Raw genomic sequence first — 25416 nt, forward strand, 5'->3', positions numbered from 1 at the left:
GGTATCTGAAGGTCTGTATCATATCTCCCCTGCACCTCCTCTCTTCCAGGCTATACATATTCAGATCCTTCAGCCTCTCCTCATAGGTCTTCCTATACAGACCCCACACCATTTTGGTCACCCTACTCTTCACCGCCTCCATCCTGTCTCTGTCCCTTTTGAGATACAGACTCCAGAACTGAACACAGTACTCCAAGTAAAGCCTCACCAAGGACCTGTACAAGTGCATTATCACCTCCTTTTTCTTACTGTTTATTCCTCTCTCTATGCAACACAGCATTCTTCTGGCTTTAACTATCACCTTGTCACTTTGCTATGCCAACTTCAGATCATCAGACACTATTACCCCAAATCCTTCTCTTGATCTGTGCACATCAGTCTTTCACCCCCCATCACATACAGTTCTTTTGGATTCCTGCACCCCAGATGCATGACTTTACACTTCTTGGCATTGAATCCCAGCTACCAAATTTTCAACCACTTTTCAAGCTTTCTTAAATCACTTTTCATTCTCTCTACTCCTTCAGGCATGTCCACTCTGTTGCAGACCTTAGTATCATCCACAAATTGACAAACTTTATCTTCTATCCTTCTGCAATGTCGCTCACAAAGATATTGAACACAACTGGACCCATCACCAATTCTTGTGACACTCCACTTAACCCCGATCTCTCTTCAGAGTAGGTTCTATTTACCATAACAGCTGTCTCCAATCAGTCAACCAGTTTGTAATCCATGCCACTACCTTGGCATTCACTTGCAAACTTCTCATACTGTTCACAAGCCTCTTATGCGGGATTGTATCAGTAGCTTTGCTGAAATCCAAATAGATCATTTCAGCGCTCTTCCTTGATCCAATTCTCTAGTCATCCAATCAAAAAATCTATCAGATTTGTCTGACAGGACCTTCCTCTGGTGAATCCATGCTGCTTCGGGTTCAGCAACCCACCGGATTATAATTAGTTGGCTGTCCTTTCCTTCAGCAGTCTCTCCATTAATTTTCCCACCAATGAGGAGAAACTAACCAGCCTGTAGTTTCCAGCCTCCTCTCTGCTACCACTCTTGTGATGCGGGACCACCACCACTCTTGTACAATCTGTGCCACTTCTCCCATTTCCAGGGATCTATTAAATAAATCCTTCATCATACCTGCCAACACATCTATGAACTCCCTCAGTATCCTGGGGTATATCTCATCTGGCCTCATGGCTTGTCCACTTTCATTTTGCCTAGCTCCTCTCATACGTTCTCTTCTTTAAATAGAGTTTTGTCTACTCCATCCCCATCTACCGTCTTGTCAACAAGCAACGGTCCTCCTCCAGGGTCCTCTTTAGTGAATACTGAATACCACAACAAAAAACCACAGTCCAATTCAGGAAACTATGCAACCTGGATATACTCAGCTCACATTTATCAACTGCTTTAGGCCAACTGGACCTTTCGGATGCAGACTCGGCCTCCGAATCTTGGCTAAAGATCACCAAAAATGTTGCTGACCTAACCTGCCGATTGACCACAAAAATCCTTCACACTATCTCGGACAACAAGAAACCCTGGTATACACCAGAACTAAAAGCCCTCAAACAAAAACTAAGGATCAGTGAACACACCTGGCGTAAATATCAGACCTCATCTAACCAGGCCACATACAAAACTCTCATGCACAGATACAGGATCTCCATTCTCCGATCAAAAAAAGACTTCGTCTCTCAGAAAATCCACCACTTCAGCTTCGACGCGAAAGCTTTATTCTCTTACGTCTCAACCCTCACCAAACCCTCTCACGCGACTATCCCTGATGATCAAGCGGCCAACAAAGCCTCAGAGCTCACTATGTACTTCAAGAAAAAAATCTCTAATCTGACAGCACTTCTAAGAGCCAACAAGGGGCTTCTTCCTTCCCCCCCCCCCCCCCCCCCACAATACGTCTTGACAACAGACCACAAGCCTGGAATCCTTCGAGCCTACCTCCTCCTTAGAAATTGAAAATGTATTATCCCACCCCGCGGATGCGCTTCCTTCAAACCTTCTCATCTCTATCCCAAAAACTATCGCCAAGCCAATTGCTGAAATTATCAACTGCTCTTTAACTCATGGCCGGGTTCCAGACCCCCTGAAACTGGCCATCCTAAAACCACTATTAAAAAAACCAAACTTATCTCCTGACGACCCAGCCAATTTTCGCCCTATAGCGAACCTTCCGTTCATCTCCAAAATCCTGGAAAAAATAGTTAATAAGCAACTGTCGGAATACCTAGATGAAAATAACATCCTAGCCCCTTCTCAGTACGGCTTCCGTAAATCTCTTAATACAGAAGCCCTCCTAATCTCTCTAACAGACACCATCCTTCTCAATCTCAACAAGAAACAACCTAGTCTGATCATTCTCCTCGACTTATCAGCTGCTTTTGAGAATGTGAACCACTCTATCCTCCTAGAGCAGCTATCCGACATCGGCATCAAAGGCACCGCACTGAATTGGTTCAAGTCTTTTCCTCTTTATGCGCATAAATCCTTTTGAAAATTACCTCCTATGTATTTAGTTTAAGATCTTAAGCCATAGTGTAAACTGATGTAAAGTTTGAAAAAAACAAAACAAGTATATGGACCATAGTGTAAATCAATGAAGAGTTTAAACTTCATTCTATTCACCAGGTCTGTAATCCAAGTCACTAAAACTAAGTTGAGTCTCAAATATCCCACTAGATTTCTCTCAATAATTACTAAAATATGGTCTCTTATTACTTCAGTAGGACCATACTGTTATCCTTGCTCTTAGCTAGGGGTGGGGAGGTTGTAGCCCTTCTGCATACTTCTCCCAGGTGCCTTGGTGGTTGACTCCAGAAGTCAACACAACCCAATTCAGATAAGCTATTTCCATCCTGCACTCTTCAAGCAGCCAGCCAAGAACTGGGAGGTTGCAGCATATCTCCCAGCTACTTCAGAGGACATGACAATCTCCTTGGGTTTTCACCAGCTGGCCAGGAAGTGCACACAATACCATACGAAAAGTTAGTACACTTTTATTTTTTGCTTTAATTCCTATGGCTCCACTGCATCTACTTTTCCTGATGCTAATCCTCCTCAGTTTTATTCCCTGCTGCAAACTACTCATATCCCAGTTCCTTGACCTAGTCCTTTCCTCCCCTGCTATCTCTCAGACTTCTCCCCTGCTTTCAGTTCTCTGTACCCATGCTGACTTCCTTTCAGTCTGCTGTGACTACTATGTCAATCTGATAAACTCTTTTGCATTTAACCCTTGCCTTCTTTTTGCCACATTTAATTTCCTCCTCAAACTTCCTTCACCTCTGCACCCCCTTCATGCTCTGCCCAAACTATGGCAGACTACTTCTGTGACAAGGTTCACAAAATTAGTCTTGAGTTCTCAACCAAGTTACCAAATCTTCCTCTCTCCCACTTTATTCCTCTACCCTTCCCCTGTCCACTGCTATGCCCTTTTCCTTTTCTGAAATGACAGTGGAGGAAACTACCTAACTTCTTTCCTCCTCCAAAATAACTGCTTGTTGCTCTGACCTCATTCCCACCCAGCTCCTCAACTCTTATTTCCCCTGCAGTCATCCCTTCTATCTGGCACATCCTCATCTATCATCTATATTTCTACTGCTACTGCTCCCACTGCCTTTAAACATGCTGTAATCACACTACTCAAAAAAAAACCTCACTGAATCCTACCATCTACTGTTATCCCTACTCCCTTCTAACCTTTGCTTCCAAACAACTTTAAGGAACTGTTCACCACTACTTTCTCGACTTGTTAATATCAGTTTGTTTTTTGCCATCTACTTTCCACAGAAACAGCCCTTGCCAAAGTCTCCAATGACCTGTTTATGGCTAAAACCAAAGGCCTTTACTCAGTCCTCATCCTTATTGATCTATCTGTTGCTTTTGACACCTATTCCTGGATACTCTGTCCTCACTTGGATTTCAGGTCTTCATCATATTTTGGTTCTCTTCTTACCTCTTCCATCATAATTTTAGTATGTTCTCTGGTGGATCATCTTCTACTGGTATCCCACTATCAACTGGTGTGTCTCAGTGCTCTGTTCAGGTCCCTCTTTTTTTTTTTCTCTGTATATTAATTCTCTTGGTGCTTTGAATGCCACCTATATGTGAATGGTTCATACATTTACCTCTATATATTTCTATACCAGAAATTTCATCAGGTATTCAGTCCCAGATCTCAGCCTGCTTGTCTGACTTTGCTGCCTGGAGTCCACCGCCACCTTACTATCAACATGGCCATTAGAGAAGGTCTTAGATTTCCTCCCCAAATCCCTTTCTTTCATCTTCCTTTTTCTGTTGTTTCTGTGGATACACTATATTCCTCCCAGTCCTTTCACCTGTAACTTTGTGGTCACCTTCAACTCCTATCTCTCCTTCTTTACATATATCTACACATATGGGAGGAGGAATAGCCTAGTGGTTAGAGCAGTGGACTATGAACAAGGAGACAAGGTCACTCCTTGTGACCTTGGGCAAGTCACTTTACTCTCCATTGCCTCAGGTACAAAAACTTAGATTGTAAGCCCTCTGGGGATAGAGAAATATGTAAACCGGTGTGATATCTTAATTGAGATCGAATGTTGGTATATAAAAATAATAAATAAATAAATATCCAAAGCACAGCAAACATTTATTTATTTACAATTATTTATATTCTTCCTATTGCCAGGACCTGTTCTATGTAGATTTCAACAATATAAAATAAAATACAGATGCCAAATCAAATAAACAAAACATTTCAACATATAAAACATTCAATTATCTAAAAATCAAATAAAATGTTTCTTTCTCTAGAATATCACCAAAATCTGTTCCTTCCTTTCTGAACACATTACCAGAACCCTTATCTACTCTCTCATCACCTCTAACTTAGGCATTGCAGCCTGCTCCTCACAGGTCTCCCAGTGATCTTTCTCTCTTCACTACAATCTATCCAAAATTCAGCTGTGCAACATATATTATGCCAAAGTGGCTATATCCGTGTAACCTCTCAAGTCACTACATTGGCTCCTGTCCATTTCTGGCAGCTACTAGAGCCTTCTCACTGCAGATCCTCACTACCTCTCCTCTCTCCTGTCCATTTCTGGCAGCTATTAGAGCCTTCTCACTGCAGATCCTCACTACCTCTCCTCTCTTATTTTTCCCTAAACCCCTCTTTGTGAACTCTGCTCATCAAGCAGGTCACTCCTATATATGTCTTTCTTCTCTGCTACCAATTCCCGACTCTGCTTTCTACCTCACTGTACCCTGTGCTTGGAAAGGACTTTTCTGACTTGGTGTGTCACGCTCCCTCTCTTGGCTTATTTAAATCCAATCTAAAAACCCACCTTTTTGAGGCTGCTTTTAAATCTTAACCCCTGATTATCCCACTTACAGCTTAATTGATTTTAACTATTTTCTTAATAAATTAAATTCCCAAAGTCTGTTTTGCCCTATATCTATGTCTTGATTAGATTCTTTACTGAGCCAGAACTCTCACTTTTATGTTTTTGTGCAGCACTGTGTATATTGAGTAGCACTATAGTAGCGATAAGTAGTAGCAGTAGTTATAGCTAGTCACTAACTTGTCTACTTTCCATTTCCAGTTAGGCAGAACCTTTCTGCTACTAACAAATCTAAATTGTGAATAAATAAGCTTCTGCAATCTACAACTGAAGAAGATGTTAGAACAATCCTTAATATTATAATATTTATTTGTCATCTGTTAATGAATTTGGCTCGTCAAAAATCTGTCTTCACTTTAACCCAAATTTTCAAAGCCCGGGATGCGCAAAAACCGAGGGATATGTGCATGACTGGGCCATGCACTCACCGAGCACATTTTAAAAATGGCCCAGCCACATGCGGAAGTGCTGGGCTCCTTGAAAGAGGCAAGCCGAGGGGACGGTGTCTGGATGGGGAGGGGTTGGGACAAGAGCCGTCCGGGACAGCGGCCATTAGACCCTCTCCCGGGGAAGCACGCTCTGGCAGCCGGCTGGCACGCGGACTTTATTCTTCCTGGAGTTAAGGTAGGTTATGGGGTTCGGGAGGAGAGGGGAAAAGGGAGGAAGACTAGGTAGGGAGATAAGAAATTTCCCTCCCAGTCCGCTTCTTAATTGGAGTGGACTGGAAGGGAACTTAGAATCTGCTACCTCTAGGTACGCTACTAGCAAATCTAGGAATCAACTTCTTCCTTTATGCAGACTACATTCAATTCTACATCCCCTTCAACAAAACACTTGAAAAAACAACGTTAACTCTGTCAACATACATGAAGGCATTACAACATAAACTCTCTCAATTGAAACTAACACTAAACCCAAAAAAACCTGAAATTGTGTGGCTACAGAGAAACTCAACAATAATCAAACTGCCATCCGTAGACCTAGGAATCTTTAACATTACTCCCTCAGATTAAGTATGGGACTTAGGAATACAGCTCGATGAGAACTTAATGAAAAAGCATATAAGCAAATTAATTAAAACAAGACTTCAAGCTAAGAATACTACATTGGCTGAAACCATTACTAACAATACAGGATTTCCGCACTACAGTACAAACACAAATATTCTCAAATTTAGACTACTGCAACTCGCTATTATGAGGCCTGCCCTCAAGACTATTAAAACTACTATAATTATTACAAAATGCCTCTGCCAGACTCTTACTAGGAACAAGGAAATTTGACCATATCACCCCCTCGCTGATAGCACTGGACTGGCTTCCTGTACAATACAGAATTCATTACAAAGTATTACCTCTAATTTTTAATATCATCAACAACATTAACCCATGCTTAACTGGAGTGACATGTCAATCATACACATCACAGAGACCCCTAAATTTACAAAACAAAGGACTTCTAAAGGTCCCTACAACACACAAAACACACCTATCACAAATAAGAGACCAAATGTTTTCAATAGCAGGCCCTAAGCTGTGGAACTCTCTTCCAGAATCATTACTTCTGACAACAGAAAGAAAGAGTTTCAAACATGAACTGAAAACATGGCTCTTTAGAAATGCATATGATTTAGCATAAATTACCAATGTGCTGTGATAACCACAACCCTAACTGTGGTGCTCATAATGGGGTAGATTTTAAAAGAAGCACGCGCGGCGTACATACGCATGCGCTGCCTGGCGTGCACACATGTACGCCCGATTTTATAACTTGCATGCACAGGCACGTGCAAGTTATAAAATCAGGGGTCAGTGTGCGCCAAGCCACGCTGCCTTCCCCCATTCCCTATCCCCCACCCCACCTTCCCTTCCCCTACTTCCCCCGCCCTTTCCCCCTACCTTTTTTCTTTTTTCTATTTTGAAACTTACTTCAGCCCTGGGGAGAGATTTTAAGCCCGGTCTGAATTTCTGACAATCTCATCCTGATGCATTATAGTATCTTCAGCATTTATTTCATATGGCAGAAGCAGTGGCTAAAAATAACACAATGAATTGAGATTTACGTTTAAAAAAAACAAACTAAAAAAAACTAGAACTGGCAAAAATGTCTCCATCCTTGATCTGGGTTACTTGGCAGTTCTGGCCTAGAGGAATATTGGGCCGGGTTTTTAAAAGGTTACGCGCACTGGGCCTATTTTAAAAAGGCCTGGGGTTGAAGTAAGTTGCGAGTGCCGGCCAACTGCCGGCGCGCAATCCCAAGCACAGCGGCAAATGGCCGCTGTGCCTGGAGCCTCTGGCTCCGCCCCGCCCTCGGACCGCCCCTGCCCCCTACCCGTCCCTTTTTGCAAACCTCGGGACTTACATGCGTCCCAGGGCTTTACGCGCGCCGCCGGGCCTTTTTAAAATAGGCCCGGTGTGCGTAACCTTTTAAAAATCTGGCCCAATATTCCTCTAGGCCAGAACTGCCAAGTAACCCAGATCAAGGATGGAGACATTTTTGCCAGTTCTAGTTTTTTTTGTTTGTTTTAAACATAAATCTCAATGCATTGTGTTATTTTTAGTCACTGCTTCTGCCATATGAAATAAATGCTGAAGATACCATAATGCATCAGGATGAGGTTGTCAGAAATTCAGACTGGGCCTAAAATCTCTCTCCTTTAACAGGGATCTTTGCTTGAGCTTTCTGTTCAAGATGAGGCTCTGTCTTGCTACCTCTCTCATTATAAACAGCTCATCTAATGTACTTCAAGACCTTAATCAAAGTGGTTTGTAGTATAAATCACACACATGGAAGTCACCATCATACGAAGCAGTGAGGTCCTTAAAGGGGCATTAACCATTCCCTTAGTTCCCTAACTGTTTTCTATGACTTATTATTTATTTTTTATTTTTTAAGTCATGTAACAGCAGGTGCTTTCTTTTACTTACTTTCAAAAATATCTGGAGATTTTATTTATATATTGTTTTTAGCTACTGTTAAGTTTTTTGAAGTTTGCCAACTTTTGAAGTTTGCCAAAGAACATAGCATATTATTCTAAATTGACCTCTGCTTTTGAAGCAATTGACTTCATACTTTGCATGAAACTGACCATGTCTGCAGTATGAAATATTTATGAGATGCTTCTAATATAGAAAAAAAGTAAATGTAAAAACATGCAGAAGTCATAGAACCTGTATTTGAATTAACTTTTTCCTGTATATAAGATTTTTCCCTTGTATCTTAAATTATGGTTCATATTTTATATGGTTTCATTTAAAGCCCACAGTTTCACTAAAACTTTATTTCAGTAGCCTGTCATTCATCATTGAGTATTTGGGGGAAGCATAAGGGGCATGTTTGTGTGGGGTGTAGATCAGGAAGTGAAAATGATTAAACAGCTATGAGAAGGAATTTATTATGTATCGCTGAAATTTAAAATCTGCATGTAACCCTTGGGCTGATTGTACCCAGATAGTGGTACCAGTGGCCATATCTCAATTATAGATTCAGGTGATAACTTTTCTCTAATGTTAAAAGATCTTAAACTTCAGAGTTCCCTGAATGGGGGAAATTATAACTTTCCAGGCTCTTGCATTTCATTCACTTAAGTCCCAATTCATAGTTCGTGTACACAGTAGTAACGGTAACAGCACGGATGAATGTTAGTCACTATGCTGTAAAACACGCTGGAAGCTGACTTTGGTTTCCAACATTACATTTACTGATGAGTTTGAAATGATGAAAATAGTCTTTACAGCTGATTTTACAAATGTTTCTGAATAAATGTGTGATTCTTCAAAGTCTTGTTTAAAGTTTAAGATGGTAAGGCCAATTGATTCAGTCTTTATTCTGATGTTTCTCCCATTCCATTGACATAGGGCAAGTTTAATGCTTCCCTCCCAATGCAGGTGAAATATTACAGATGAAATCCATTTTACCCAGTCCTTTATCTCCTACCTCTTCATTGCCTTCCCATACCCTTTAGATTCCTCACAGTACCTGAAAGGCACCAATTATTCTCTTCTACCCTCTAGTATCAGAGCGATATTCCTGTTACTTCTCTTCTCCAAAATCTCCAGTAGATGTTCATGGGCCCTATAAGGGGTCCAGCCCAACTTATTTCTCCTTCTCCCTTGGATGGCTCTAAGGATGATGCTGATGAGCCGCAGGTTTCTCCATAGTGAAAGGACCTCTCCCTTTGATGTTAGAGCAGTGAAGAAAATAATTAAACTAAGTCCCTAGTTAATGGGTTCTCAGAACTCAAATAAATCAGCATAAAAATATAAAAGGGATAGGGAGGGTAGAAAGAAAATCCCATATTCAAAATAAAAGCCTCCATGGAGGAATTAAGCCTTGAACAACAGAGGAATCAGTAGGCAGTCATGGCATGCTGCCCCTGCAAAAGGAAACAGAAAATCCAAAACCTAAAATGGTCGTCAGAGTATTTATATCAGAAGAGCACACCATGCGCACTCTCCTCTATGAGGGAGCACTTCCTACCCACAGATTTACTGTTTCCTCCCCACACAAATGGAATAGTCTGACGGACTCTTTGTAGAGATTTGACAGCAGTTGAGTGTTGCTGTCAAATTAATTTTTCTTCATTGAAACTTTATATTAACTACTGTTTGTAGTGATAGGTAATGTGTTTGGTATGCTGGACACACATTCCTTTAGCAGATCATGTTTTATTAGATTTAAACTTGGAGTGCATTTTGCACTTCCTTTCACAACCCAAGCTTCAGAGCACATCTATTTCTTGGATAACAGCTTTATTAAAACATACAAAAAATGTATAAATTATCTTTTGAAAACCTTGTCTTACAGCAACGTTTTTCAGTTCAAATCTTTTTATTACAACTTGTTAAAAGAAACAGCATAATACAGTTGACCTTACCATGCATCATGTTTAACAGTGTGAAAATCCAGTAATATTAAAAAAACTATCCTCTTGTCAACGAGAGCAATTATATGTTCCAAAAAAGTTGCAAATAAATTTTAACTAATTAACGTTCAAAGATGAAAAAATTTGTTTGCAACGCTTTCTGGAACATATAACTGTGAAAATGCCAGTGCTGTTTTCTTTTATCAAAATCACTACCCATCCCCCAGCTCTCATCATTTGTAACATAATGGACAACTCTAATAGCAATAACCTAATCAAGACAACACATTGCTCAAATTGTAGAAGCAAGTATACTAGTAGTCATTCAATACCATAATCCTAGCTCTGTGAAGTGATTGCAGATACATATTCCATATGTCAAGAAAAGCTTTTCTCTCTTTCAGTGATCCTATTTTTCCTGCATATTTTCCATAGTACATAGATGGTGGCGAGCATTCCTCTACTGTGTCATTGAAGGAGCTTTTTCCATCAACCAATCTTGTAATATAGATTGCTGATGTACTTCTGATTTGGTTCATTGTATTTGTCTTCTGAAAACAATAAACAGATTTTTCTAAAAGCGCCTTCTTTATACTGGCGTAAACTTGTCTCCAAATGGGCCTCCTCCCTAATTCATCAAAAAGAATTGTGTGTGCTTTCATTGGTATCTGTGCTGCTGTTATACACTGAATATAATGTGATACTTTCTTCCAAAACCCTTGAATAACTCCACATGCCCAAAACTGGTACCCCAGCGCTTCATCTGTTTTGTGACATTTAATTCAGGGAGGATCATTTTCAAACAATTGCACATGGCGGCATATACACGCATATATGGCTGCACATAAATTTACAATAATATTTTATAACACACGTGTATGACAAAGTACAGTTAACATTGCCCTACAACAGACAAGCATTTGTATGCTTATGTGCAAATCTATACACTGCATTGAAAGCACATACTTTTTCTACCTATTTTAAAAATATGCGTGTGTGTATATATATTACCCAGATAAGTATTGGCACTTAGACGGATAAGTCTGAAAAGTATGACTTGTCTGTCTATGTGCTTTTTATAGACTGGTCTGACTTCTCCTTATAAGTGCTTTTTATAGACTTATCCGACTATCTTACATACCCGGATAAGTCTGAAAAGCACTACTTAGATGGACAAGTAGAGCTTTTTAAGATTTATCTAGCTAAGTATCGACTGCTGCTACTTAGCCAGATAAGTCGGAATGTAGCCAGATAACTGCTGCTAATTATCTGGGTATGTTCAAATTTGCCCGTCTAAGTAGTAGCAAAGGCGCTACTTAGCCGTATAAGTCGTAATTTAACCAGATAAGTGTGTGCAAATGAGTTGTGTATTTGTACTTCAAATTTTAAAGGTATACATGAGTAGATTTTACTTGCATTATTTAGACACATTTACCCTCAGTAAGCTGGCTTTTACATGCATAAGTCAGGATTTTCTAACATGCGCACAGCAATGATCTAACCAGTTTTAACAATTAGTTTAACAGTTCGCCCATTTCATCTGCTGCTCATGAAGATCCTTCTGGCTGTTCAGCCTAAAGACTCCCATTTCACCCAGACACCCCACCCAGTCATTTTTTTTCACTTTTACAATATTTACAATCACTTACTTCAGATTCACACAAGTAAGGTGCCATATTTTCATGTGTAAATTGTATATAAAATAGCAACTTACTATTGCCTGTAATGCCTCTGGCCCGCCTCTTTTTTACATTGATAAATGGACTCACGGACCCTGATTTACATGTGTATTTGAGGATTTTAAATAGCATTTACTCGCATATATGCTATTTTGGGCAACGTTTGAAAATTCACCTTTACGTGCGTATCTTTTAAAATAGCAATGTGCATAAATGTTGGCCCCGAGACTGCCCCCTTTTATACATGTATATGTGCATGCGATAGCAAAAGTACGCATATATGTTTGAGGTTTATGAACTTGCATGTGCACGAGTAGATGCTACTTACACATTCATATAAGTTAACTTTTACATGCATACGTTTTTGAAAATTCACCCCTTATTCATCTGAGTGATTTTTATCATAAATGCTTGCTTCTGTGAAACAATCTCATTAAGAACTTGTATTGAATTTCTGTTAGGGAGACATTGTTTATAATAGTTTTTATACATTTAAAAAAATGTGCATACTGTTTATCATCTGTATTCAAATCCATCTCTTGTTTCCAATATGTTAACAAATTATCATATAGTTACAAAGAAATGACAGCAGATAAAGACCAAATGGTCCATCCAGTCTGCCCAGCAAGTTGCTTATGGTAGTAATTGCTGCCCCATGCAGGTTTCTCACATGTCTTCTGTTAAAGGTAGTAACTGCCGTTCCTGTAGCTCACTCCCATGCCTTCTGATAAAGGTAGTAACTGCCATTCCATGTGGGTCACCCCCATGCCTTCTGATAAAGGTAGTAACTGCTGTTCTGTGAGGTCACCCCCATACCTTCTGTTAAAGGTAGTAACTGCCATTCCATGTGGGTCACACCCATGCCCTCTATTAAGGATAGTAAGTACTGGAGAAGCCAGTCTGCCAAATACCAGATTGAAAAACACCATGAAAGTTTGAACGTAGCACGTAAAATAACTGTAATAAATGTACTCGCACAGCGTTGATAGCGTTCGAGCCTAAGTCACTTCAAAAATAGCAGTTTTCAAGCGATGTGCATACTGTACTTTTGCTTGTGAAGGCAAATATGCACATGTATGTGACCCATTTTGAAAATATGGTTCACATTTTTTCACATAATTTTTTGAAAATTCACTGCATAGTCTTTAGAATTTAAAAGTGTACGCATAAGTCCAGTCCCTACCCAGACTCTGCCTCCCCTGAAATGCCTCTTCAATATGTGGAGAAAAATACACATACGTGAGGTGTACGTGGTGTGCATATTTTTCCCTGGTTATCATGTGAGCAATTTTAAAAGAAAGGTTTAACCCAAACTAGAACTAAACAAAAAGGTGTTGAGGGTTTGGAGGACTGACAAAAGAGAAATTCATTAACGTTTTCACACAAGATGAATATTCTCAACTTAGAATTTTGTTTAACATTGTGTTTGTTTTGAAATGTCGTCTATCACTACTTAACCACCTCGGTTTTTCCTTTCAATATTCACTTCACTTTGTAATGAGCAAAGTGAGCATCTAGCAGATCAACTGCTGCCTCACAAGGCTCACAAGCACCTCCTTTCCAAAGTTATTCAGAGATATCCATGGGAATCAGCACCTTCCTTTTTTATAGGCTACACCAAGCAAAGACATCTCCAGATTAATGGAGACCAGTGGTTCTTTACTTGATCTCTCTTCTACATTCCTTTAAATTTTGAAACCTCTAAAGTGCCAACCTTGAATTTGTTCAGCAGAATTTTGGAAACAGAATCCTAACTGCTCTTCTGGCAAACCCGTCCTATCTGGTTAGTAAAACCTACTCTGTTATAACCTTGTGCCACACCCTGAGTCCCCAGTTGCCTTTTGTAAGATTGTTTATTTCTTTGTTAACTAAAAGTTTATTCATTGTGGGTGCTGCAGTATGAAATTCCATTTGGGGCATCAAAGATGCTCAATATATACTTGGTGTTGATTTAAAGATGAATATTTTCATTTTGAATTTAAAAATGTGGCCACTGTTTGCCACAGATCTTAGCAGTTGTATTGAAGTAATGTTTTGAACAGCTTGTGAGAGCTACCTTGGTTTCTGCAAGCAGAATACATTATCTGCCTCATTTCCACATTTCTGTCTCTCTTCTTTTAATGGCTTTCTGTTACATCATGAATATCTAGAAAAGGAACAGAGGGAGGAACCCTGTTTTTCACCCCATTTTCAATTCCCCCACAAAAAAATAAATATAAATTAATGTTTGTCTAAAATAGTCATCTTTTTTTAATATACATGCATGTGTATCTCTTATTTGCTACTCTTTCTGGTATACATGTAGTAGGTATGTACAAATTTGTAACACTTGTATGAAGTTCGTGCATACTGAATTTTAGATGATATACATTAGTAGGGTTTGCTCTGATTTGGGTTTGTTCAGGATTATGGGCAAGAAGAGTGGGGTGGTGATTGTGGAGGCGATTTTCCAACTGTGTCTGCATTGAGGCAGAGTCCATGGGTACTAACCTGCAAACTGCAGCAATTTTCAACATCTGCTTGTCCTTTCACTTTGAAAATTGCCACGGTTAGTTAGACATTCCCACTTGTTTTTTTTTTGTGCAAGAAGTTTTTTCATGAAAAACAATGTACATAAAGTTGGAAGAATGCTTGTCCCATGTTGCTTCCTGATCCTGCCCAAATCATATTCCTCCCCCCCCCCCATCCCCAAGAATACCTCCTCTAAATGCAGCTAACATGACTGAATGTCTTCATTTATTCCAGAAATAGCGTTTGCTTTCTCTCTTCTGCACAGTGTCTGAGCTGTTGTTGCTTCCATTCTGTTACTCACAGTACAAGGTGAAAGATTTAACGCAAGAGTCTAACATCCTATAGGTCTTCTAAGCAGAGGTCATGTAAAAGTCATTTTTGATTTGTTAACGGTGTATTTTTTTTCCTGATATAGTGTGTGGCATGATGTGTGTCCCAGAAGGAAAAAATAATAGCAAGACATTTTGAGAAGGTTTTTAGTTTCATATTTTATGCAGTGAAGGCCTGTTATGTGTTTTTGATTTAGCAAAAATTTATGTGTTTTTCTGTTGCAGAGTGCTGCAGCCTGTGGTATAGAGGCTCAAAGCAGTGCCATCCAGCCCAGCCACATCAGAGAGGCCATTCGGCGCTATGGCCACAAGATTGGCCCGCTTTCACCATTCACAGTACGTAATAAGAGAGCTATAAAAAGTTATATTTATAATCTTCAAGAACTTTGATTTTCAAGTGGTCAAATGAAGAAGCGTTGGAATTGTTGAGAGCAATTTGTGGGTTAGCATAATTTTCTTTATAAAAGTGGCATAATTCCCTTGGGAAATAAAACTCAGTAATTTGACTCGTTTTGAAAGGACAAAAGTTGTTGTCTACATATATATATATTTTTTTTTTTTCTCAAATCAGAAATTGTGCTTTTTTTCTTGAATTTTTATGCTTACTTAAAATTTAGGTTTGCAGTTACCTTATTCATGCAATTTTAAGTTATTTGAAAAAGGCTTTGTATTCTAAAGTCTCTTCCGATACCACATGTGTATGTAACCTTCAATTAATCAGAAATTCAGCTGGCAAGTGATATATTTAAAGATACTAAGAAACCAGATCTTTTTCTAAACCAACGTTCCAATGCAATGAAATACAGTCAGTTCCTTCTGTATGCTTTCTGGGTGTTTGTGTATTTCACTTTAATGCACACCAACATTTGAAAACTGTTGAGGAAGATACAGAGGAGAAAAGAGGGGTGTTAATTTCCCATGGAATGCATTATAATGAAATAGTTTATAGAAAGGAGAAAGTAGGAAAATGATCCAATATATTATTTTTTTTTATGAAAGAGAGACAACTTTCCTGTTAAGTCACAGCTTTTTTTCCAAAGCATCCATTGGGTCAAATGTTCTTGGTAAAATCACTATATATTTTGTGCATCCTTTGGCTAGCACAAATGTTATGCAAGATTTTACCTTTCAACAGGTTCGTGCTTTAGGCAAAACTTGAACCATTTGAAAATTGCACAAGAAGCACGGTGAGCAGAAAAATTAGCCAGATACTTATTCAGTTAACTTATACCAGATATTCAGCTTTCTGCCCACGCCACTGAATATCCACAGCTATCTCAAAGTTAGACAGATAATACTAAAATTCTGCATTTATCTGGCTAATTTAGGGGGTCATTCATCAAAATACATTTGGGCATTATCGTGTCGTTAAGACCCTAACGCCCACAATAACACCATAATGCATGCGATAAACACTGCTTCGCAAACTGTGTATGCAAATTAGAAAATTTTATTCAAGTGGGAGGAGTTTGGGCGGAGTAAATGGAAATGAGGACTGGTTAACGTTGCATGTAATAACATAACGCACACTATCGTGAGATTTAATACCGGAAATAACCACACCTTTTTTCCTGAGCATTATGCTTGTGACAGCTGCGTGTATTCGCCGAAATGGAACTCATCGCAAATCCTGTTTCAGGAGGGGAGAGGAAGAAGGGAGGAGAGAGAGAGAAAGAGAGAACCTATGTGGAGGACCACTGATTTTTGAATTTTTTTATACCACTGTTAGTGGGGGCATTATGAACTCGGGGTGAGGCTTGTGGGGTGAGTTGGGTTTTTGGGGGCAGTTTAACATGCATAGTCATACATACGAACAGCACAGCTACCAACATTGAAGAGTTAATGTGATTTGGAGGGATGAAAGGTGAAAGAAGAGTAGATTTGTACCATGTTCTCTCTACCTAGTTTGATTGCAGCTAGGTAGATAGTGCAAGTACTTTAAATCATATTATTTGTCCAGTTAAGTCAGAACTTAACCAGACAAATGGTGCTGAATATCAGTCTCAGGGTGATTAGTGTTCTTTAGGTGTAATTCTTTTTAGACCTGGGGGAATTCTGCGCTACTGCAGAACGCAGAATTTGCTCAGAATTCTCCCCTGCGCAGAATTGCCAAAATCTGTACAGAAAATGGCAGAGGAGAGCCCGGCATGCTGTGAATGGAGCACGCTCCATTCGTGGCGAAGATGAAGGGCCCTGCACGGTCATTCGCAGCAAAGATGAAGGCCCTGGCATGCCACAAAAGGAGCGTGTGCCATTCGCAGTGAAGATGAAGGCCACGGCACGCCATTCGCGGTGAATATGAAGGCCCCGGCATGCCATGGGATGCGCTCTGCTCATGACGAAGATGAAGGCCCTGTGAGAGTGAATGTGTGTAGAAAGCTGTATGGGGGGAGGGTGAGAGAGAGAGCAGGGGTGAGCAGGAGGCTGTGAGAGGCAGCAGGGGAGGTGAGAGAGCGGGGGGGGGGGGGGTGTGAGAGACAAGGGAGGGTGAGCAGGGGGTGTGAGAGAGAGCGGGGGGGATGCTTGAGTATGGGTGCCAGAGAGAGAGAGCCTATATGAAGAGATTTTGAAGCAGTGTGTGTATGTGTGTAAGAGATTGGGAGCTGTGTATATGAAAAAGGGATCGTGTGTATGTGAGGTGCAGGCTTGTGTGAAGGGATTGTGTTTCTATGAAAGAGCCTGTGTGAAGGAGTGCATGAGACAAAACATAGGTAGCCTGTTGAGGGTGTATGTGTAAGAGAGAAAGGGATCTTGTGTGGGTGTGAATGCAAGAGAGAGGGACCCTGTATAAGGGTGATGTGTGTATGCGAGAGAGGGAGGGAGCATGTGTGTGAGAGACGGAGGGACAGAGGGAGCGTGTGTGAGGGGCAGACTGAGAACTGGGTCAAACTCTGGGAGTAGGAATAGAGTGGAAGGGATTGAGCCTAGAGGTAGAGGGGAAAGATATTGGCAGTTGGAGGAGTTGGAACCTGAGAGGGCAAAGTGGCCAGAGGAGTAGGGAGAGCGAGTGGAAGGGACACTCTTTTACAGTGAATTTCTAGGGAAATTCTGCTCAAAATATTTAAAATTTTGTATCTTTAAGTATTAACTTTTTCTGTATTAATTTAAAAAGACTGTCCTGTAAATTATGTTATTTTGACTGATATAAAGTTTGCAGAATTTTAAGTTTTTGTGTGCAGAATTCCCCCAGGAGTATCTTTTGCACAGTTTCCTAATGCATAGTGTTTAAAGGAGTAGTTGTTTGAGTATGAGATCCTAATTAAAAAGAGAATGTTGCATGTGCAGTTTTGCTGTATCAAATATTTATATAAAAATTTTAACTTTCAGCAAATAGCTATGCAGCCAAAATGTGGCCTACTCTGCACATTTATTTATTTATAAAATATTTATAGGCCATCCTGTATAATCGAACATACATCTGGCCCTGTCAGATGATTTTTTTGCGTATTTGGAATTCTGGCCAATCTGCTCTTATAGTTTTTGTGGATTTGTCCAGTGCTTTTCATGTAGTGGATCATCAGGTTTTACTTGAAAAATATCAGGAGTTGTTTGTTCATGGAATGCCTTCTTTTTACAAGATTAGTCACATGTGGTACAAGTGATAGCTTTTCCCAACATACCCCTCCCCTATATCTGTAACAGCAGGGGTTTCCCAAGGCTCTAGTCGTTCACAGTTGCTATTCAATATTTTTATTTGGCCTTTAGCCACTGTATTGAGGAAATTGGGTGGTGTTGGACATATTTACAGTTTGCTGATGACATCCAATTCCTAGTTCCAGTTGGAGAAGAAATAGATAAAGCAGTCTTATTTTTAAACTATTTATCTTACCAATCTGTCACTTTGGTTCCAAAATAGCCATCTGGTTTTAAATAAAAATAAGACTGAGCTCTTATATATATGGAATAATGTGCAAAGACTCTCATCTTTGACTGTCCAGCCAGTGTTCCAGGGGAATGTAGTCTCAATCTCTTCATAGGTTAAGAGCCTGGGGGTTATCCTAGACTCTAGCTTTTCTTTGGCCTGGTTACACAATTAGCTTATTTGCAATTAAAAATATTTATCAGCTACACTCGTATCTGGACTCTCAAACCTTAAAATTGGTTAGTTATTTGGTTGCTGTAATATGTTGTTTTGGGGTTTACTTGATAAATGAATTCACAGACTTCAGCTACTGTAAAACATGGCAGCACGATTAATATTAGAATAGTCTCAATTTCAAAGAGCTTCTTTTACCTCAAACACTTCTTTGGCTTCCAGTTGTTGAGGGGGCCAAATTCAAGCTATTGACCATGGTGTTTTGATCAATGAAGGATAATGGTCCACAATATCTTTGGGAAAAACCTATGTGGTATAAGCCAGGGCAAGAGTTGAGGTCATCAGAGGGATGTTTCCTAACATCTGCTTTAGTTCCAGAGTTCTGGTTGAAGGGAAGCCGATTCCAACACATAGGGGTCGATTTTAAGACCTGCCCGCCGTGTCCCTGTGCACATGGATGCGCCAATTTTATAACCTGCTCGCACTGGCGCGCGCATGTTATAAAAGCTGAATTGCTTGCACGGGGGGGATTTTAGCAAAATACGCACGGCGACACAATCGGGAGCAGAAGTAATCTCTGCGCGCTGGCCGGCTGCTGGCGTGTGCTTTCCAGAGAGAGTGGCTAATGGCCTGTCCCGGCCCACCACGACCCCCAGCCCACTTCTTTTGCAGGGCCTGGTACTTCAGAGTGTAATAGAGGTTATGTGTGTGGCTGGGCCCGTTCTAAAATGCGTGCGGTGTGTGCAAGGCCTGGCCACGTGCGTAACCCCTGTTTTTGTACACGTGTGCCCCTTTTAAAATCAGGCAGATAATTTAGAAACATTTTATATTTTTTAATAGGAAAATTTGATTTTGCCCAGATTCCCTTATCTTCATTTTGGGTGGGCTTGACTAGGTGGCGTTTATCAAATATGTATATGCTAATATCTCTTCTGTAAAAGAAGAAAATATGTGTTTTTGATGATTTACAGTGAATGCAACATTTGATTTTTCCCCCTTTTACCAATGAAAAGTTATTGTAAATTTCAAATGTGCAAGTAACATGCTAGCTTCAGTTATCTAACCACCGCAAATATTTTTAATTTATTTTACTTAAATGATTTGTATTCTGCATATTTCAAAGCAGATTGCATAAACACATACATAATAACACATAAAATGATAGTAACAGAATAAAATGAGACAGACTAATTAAGGGTCTGATTCACTAAGGCATTTCTCTCATTCTGTGTCCATGGGAAAATGCCTTGATAAATCAGGCCCTAAAACAGAAAAGTAATTACAAACATAATAAAATAAATCCAAACACAAATCCTAAATAAAAGCTGTAAACAAACCTATATAAGCCTCACAAAAATGATACATCCTGAAGCTGAGCAATTTGTATTGCAAAAACTATCACTGCTGCGTTGCTTGAATTATTGCAATAATAAGCATGCAATGTAAACAACAATACTGATAAGCATTATTGTGATTATAGGGACCACTTATGAGAATGGTCCAGGGAGAGAGAGAGATAAGAGAGATACAAGTATTTACAAGGATAGGTGTCTGGTAGCCTGCTGGACAGATTAATCCAGGGTAAGCAGATGTATAGCTATCAGAGGGAGAAGGGGACTTAGGCTATTGGGGGAGCCAAGAAGAGGGGGACTTTGTATATGGGGGTGGAGGGGCTACCGCTCGCTTACTGTCAACTTTATTTTTCACTTTAGGGAGGCAGAACCACCTTGACCAGTGGCTCCAGGTTAAAACAGGGGTCAACAATGACCCCCGCTCAACTTCCCTGTTTGGCTGCATTTTTTTCTTTAGTTTCCCTGCTGCATTAAATGTGCGGCAGGAGCCTCGGGACCTGCGCACATCTAACGCATGCCAGGAAGGTGCTATTTTATTGCAGCTGATCACGTTTTTGGTTGGCCTCAATAAAATATTCTTATAGAATTGCTTAGTAATGACCTTTTGTGAATGCAAATTGCATGCAAAGAATGCCATTGTAGTAGGGGAGGATGTCTGGGCGGGGACATTGAAAATATTGCATATATTGCATGATATACACGATATGGGGTAGATTTTCAAACCAGCGTGCGGGCGTACATGTGCACGCGCTACCCGGCACACACACATGTACGCCCGATTTTATAATTTGCGTGCACAGGCGCACACAAGTTATAAAATCGGGGGTTGGCGCACACAAAGGGGTGCACAGTAGTGCAACTTACGTGCACCAACTCCCGCAGGCTTCCCCCGTTCCATTCGCTCTAACCTAACCTTCCCACCCCTTCTCCTAACCTTTCCCCCCCAGCCATACTCTAACCCCCCCAAATTCTTCTCAAACCTTTTGCGCACGCCGGTCGACTGCTGGCATGCGATCCTCCGACATAGCGGCAAACGGCCGCTGTGTTGGAGGCCTCTGGCCCCGACCCAGACCTCCCCTTTTTGCAAGCCCCAGGACCTACACGCGTCCCAGGGCTTTACGCTCGTCGCCGGGCCTTTTGAAAATAGGCCCGGCGCACATAACCTTTTGAAAATCCAGCCCATAATGTGCATTAGAACCTATTATTACGCCATAAGGCCCTAAAGCTATTTGAGGAATAGCCTAGTGGTTAGATCTCCAGGCTGCACATCCGGGAAACCTGGGTTCAGATCTCACTGACACTCCTTGTGACCTTGTGCAGGTCACTTCATTTTCCATTACCTCAGGTTTGAAAAGGGAATTTTTAAACATGAATTTTCAAAATGTTACACATGTAAAAATTAGCATTTACATGTATAAACCGCTAATCATGTATTCCATATTTTATAAAAATCCAAAATACACATGTATTTTCACTTTCACACGTGTGTGTGTATATATATATATATATATATATGTGTGAAAAAGGGGCAGTCTATAGATGCTCCTAGGAGAGGCCAACAGTTATGTGCAAAAGTTGCTATATTAAAAGACACACACATACATTTTCCAACATGCTTACATATTTTTACACCTTATAATTATCTGATATAAGCGATAATAAATATGTTTATTCTGTAGTATTGACTGGGTGGGAGGTCTGAGTCAACTGGGGGGAAGTTCAAGCTGAAGAATCAAAAGGGTCTCGATGACCTGGAGAAGGACTGGGCAATCCGGTAGACTAATCAGTTAAACTGGTATTTTTATTCATGTGTATATGCTTTAAAATACATGATTTACGTGTGTAAATGCTGACTCACATGATTGTCACACTTTATTTTCACATGTAAAATATATGTGCATATATCTAAGAAACAGATGGGTAAAGTATGTGTGTTCAATGCATTGAAATAAGTGGTTTCAATGCATTGCATATATTCGCACATTGGTCTACATACATGCATGTATTTTGGGGTAAACTATTTATTTATTAGTCACCTGGTGACAAGTTCTAGGCAACTTACAACAAATATATCCATAATAAATACATGAAACCATAAAAATAAAATTCATAAAAGACAAAAAACAAATTAAACATTAGACCATTATACCAGGTAAACCCTCCTCAATATGATATTTCATACATATAGCATTCTAAGAAAGCCTGCCAATAAAGAAAAGTCTTTAACATGGTCTTAAACGTTTTTGTGCAAGTTGAAGGGGCAGTTCAGCTGGCAGGGAATTCCAGAGACAGGGTTACCACCACCGAAAATGCTCTTTCTCGGGTTTTATCCAGTCGTGCACACACATCGATGGAACATCGAGAAGACCTCTTTGATAAAAACATAAAGCCAGAGAAAGTTTATATAAATGTAACATAGCATTTGCCTATGGTAAGGAATCTAAAGTCACATACACGTATTTCATAATATACATGTATGTTATAAAATGCTATGATAAAGTGGCTACATACATGCATATATGCCACTGCATGTGGTTGTTTTGAAAATTATCCTCGTAGCCCTCTAGGGATAGGAAAATACCTATGGTACTTGAATGTAATCCGCTTTGAAGTAACATGAAAGGCAGAATATAAATAATGATTATTTTTAAAAAGTCTTGTTACTTAGTGTTGCAGAAGGCAAGAAGGTTATTGGGTCATGCTGAAGCCCAACAATGCTTCCATATTCTTCTGGTATCCTAACTTTCCAAAGAGCCATGAGCAGCAGGTCTCATTCCCACTCTCTTGTAGAAGACACTAGAATTCTCTCAGGGATCTTAGTACATTGTCTACTGTTCAAGACAACTGACTGGATCACACACCATTTCCGTTTTGTAAAATGAATTTGCTTAGGTTTGACAAAGGATTTTTTATAGTTTCATAGAGAGTTATCACAGTTAGAGAGACGTAATATTATTTCTGTACATGTCTCTGGTGAGGCAACATATTGTTTCCAGTTCTCTGTACCAAATGTACTGAAGGACATTGATAAGAAAGGCCACCAAAATGGTGCATGATCTGTACCATGAACCATATATATAAATTTCGGAGCTAAAAATGCACTCTCTTTAAAAAAAAAAAAAAAAAAAAAGTAAATAAATGGAAGGGGAAGTATGATATAAATCTTCAAATATCTAACTCCAATATGGTACCAGAAGTTGGCATTATAATACTGCTGCCTTAAAAATGATAAGAGAATATATTGCTCCAGTTTTGACTAGCATCATCAAACTTTCACTATCTAAAGGTTCTGTTCCTGATGTTATTAAAAGAACATCTGTTTGTTCTTTGCTTAAAAAAAACCATCTTTGGACTGTAAATGTCTATCAGATTACCACCCCCATCTCCTCACTGCCATTTCTATCAAAGGCAATCAAATCAATTATTCTTAAACAATTATGTGGTGGATTTTCCTGTCTTAGATGCCTTCCAGTTTGGCTTCAGAAAATCTCTCAACACAGAATTATTGTTAGTTTCATCCAATGTGAATTTGACTCTAGGCAGAGATTTGTTTTTTTGTTGCCCCTAGATATATCCGCAGCATTCGTTACAATCATGGTATTCTTGTACATCAGTTTGTATGTATTTGGGCTTGCTAGAAAGGTTCTTTTCTAGTTTAAAATCCTATCTTTCTAATCGCCAGCAACAGATACATCCTCCTGGAGGACTATTGAAACAGGAGTCCCTCAGGATTTAGCACTTTCAGCCATCATTTTTAACATTTATCTTTTTCCACTTGGCCATATTCTGGCCTCCCTTAACCCATTAACCCATTATGTCCCAGTGTCCTATTTAGACACAGTTTCTTTAAAAAGTTGGAACATAATGGAGTAATGTACAATATCATACCTTTGCTGACAGTATTCAGAGTTGTTTTTTTTCCAGTACATTCATCTTGGGATGTGACTTCTCAGTTTTTCTCTTTGCTGTTCCACTCTTAAGACCTGGCTTGCTCATAACTGCTTACTGTTAAACATCTCAAAAACAGAAATCGTGATTTTTGATGGATTCCCTTGGGTGGATAATCCCTCAAAAAATGTAGTCCAAGATGCTGAAATTCCTATTTCCTTGACGACAAAGAGTTTGAGAGTTATACTAGATCCACAGTTAGATATGCGCTTGCAGGTTAATGCGCTAATAAAGGCCATATTTTTCAAGCTGGATTTATTGCGGATTTTAAAAAGCTCTGGCTTCAGCCTTCCATACAGTTCTTTAAGCTCTAATATTTACCAAAATTGATTCTCTTTTTGTGGGATTGCTTTATTCCTCTCTGCTTGCTATCCAGGTTGCACAGAAATCTGTCAGCTTCTTACAGGCACCAACAGCAGAAGACACATTATCATGCGTAACTATTGGCTTCTTTTAATTTCCAAAATAACGTATAAGGATTTTTCATCGGTATATGCACCATATAAAGTGTACAATCCTCAATGCAACCTTTGGTCATGCGCACACATGTTATAAAATCGGGCGTACATGCGTGCGCGCCGGGTAGCGCGAGCACATAGAAACATAGAAGTGATGGCAGAAGAAGACCAAACGGCACATCCAGTCTGCCCATCAAGCTTTCACACCTATTTGTTTTCATAATCTGTTACTCTGACCGCTGAGGTCAGGGCTCTTATTGGTAATTTTTTGGTTCCAATTCCCTTCCACTCCCACCATCGATGCAGACAGCAGTGCTGGAGCTGCATCTAAGTGAAGTATCTAGCTAATTGGTTTGGGGTAGTAACCGCCGTAATAAGCAAGGTACTCCCGTTTGTTTACCCTGCATGTGCAATTCAGCCATTGTTGGTTGTCTGAATAAAAATCCTCTTTACTTAATTCCCTCTGTTGCTGAAGCAGTGAGCTGTGCTGGATACTTATTCCAAGTCAAGTATCATACTTAATTGATTCGGGGTAGTAACATGTACGCCCGCGCGCAACCTTTTAAAATCTACCCCTAAGGCTTTTAAGAAGCTACTATAGACTTTTTGTTTAAGCAAGCTTATGTTCATCTGAATACTTACAGAGCTGGCTATTGTTTTTGGATTTTTTTTATTAGCTTATTTTTATGAGTGTTATATTGTAAGCTGACTTGAACCTAGTGTAGTGGTATGTACGTTTTTAAATAAAATAAAGCTTATAAAATACTGTGATAAATCTCCATGCATTCACTTATGCGTTAAATGCAGTACCATGAATAGGTTTGAAAATTA

The 25416-nt window shown here is 39.7% G+C and overlaps 1 protein-coding gene across 4 annotated transcripts in view; it reads left to right on the forward strand.

Moving 5' to 3' along the window:
* SUPT3H (SPT3 homolog, SAGA and STAGA complex component) overlaps nucleotides 1-25416 on the forward strand; it is a 1115145-nt gene that overhangs the window by 837966 nt on the left and 251763 nt on the right. For all 4 annotated transcript variants that reach the window (XM_029596080.1, XM_029596081.1, XM_029596083.1 and 1 more), the window contains one exon: nucleotides 15017-15127. In XM_029596080.1, coding sequence (XP_029451940.1) covers nucleotides 15017-15127 — 111 coding nt within the window. The remainder of the gene's footprint in view (nucleotides 1-15016; nucleotides 15128-25416) is intronic.

This window comes from Rhinatrema bivittatum, chromosome 3 (assembly GCF_901001135.1).
Source record: "Rhinatrema bivittatum chromosome 3, aRhiBiv1.1, whole genome shotgun sequence".
In the NCBI taxonomy this organism is placed as follows: domain Eukaryota; kingdom Metazoa; phylum Chordata; class Amphibia; order Gymnophiona; family Rhinatrematidae; genus Rhinatrema; species Rhinatrema bivittatum.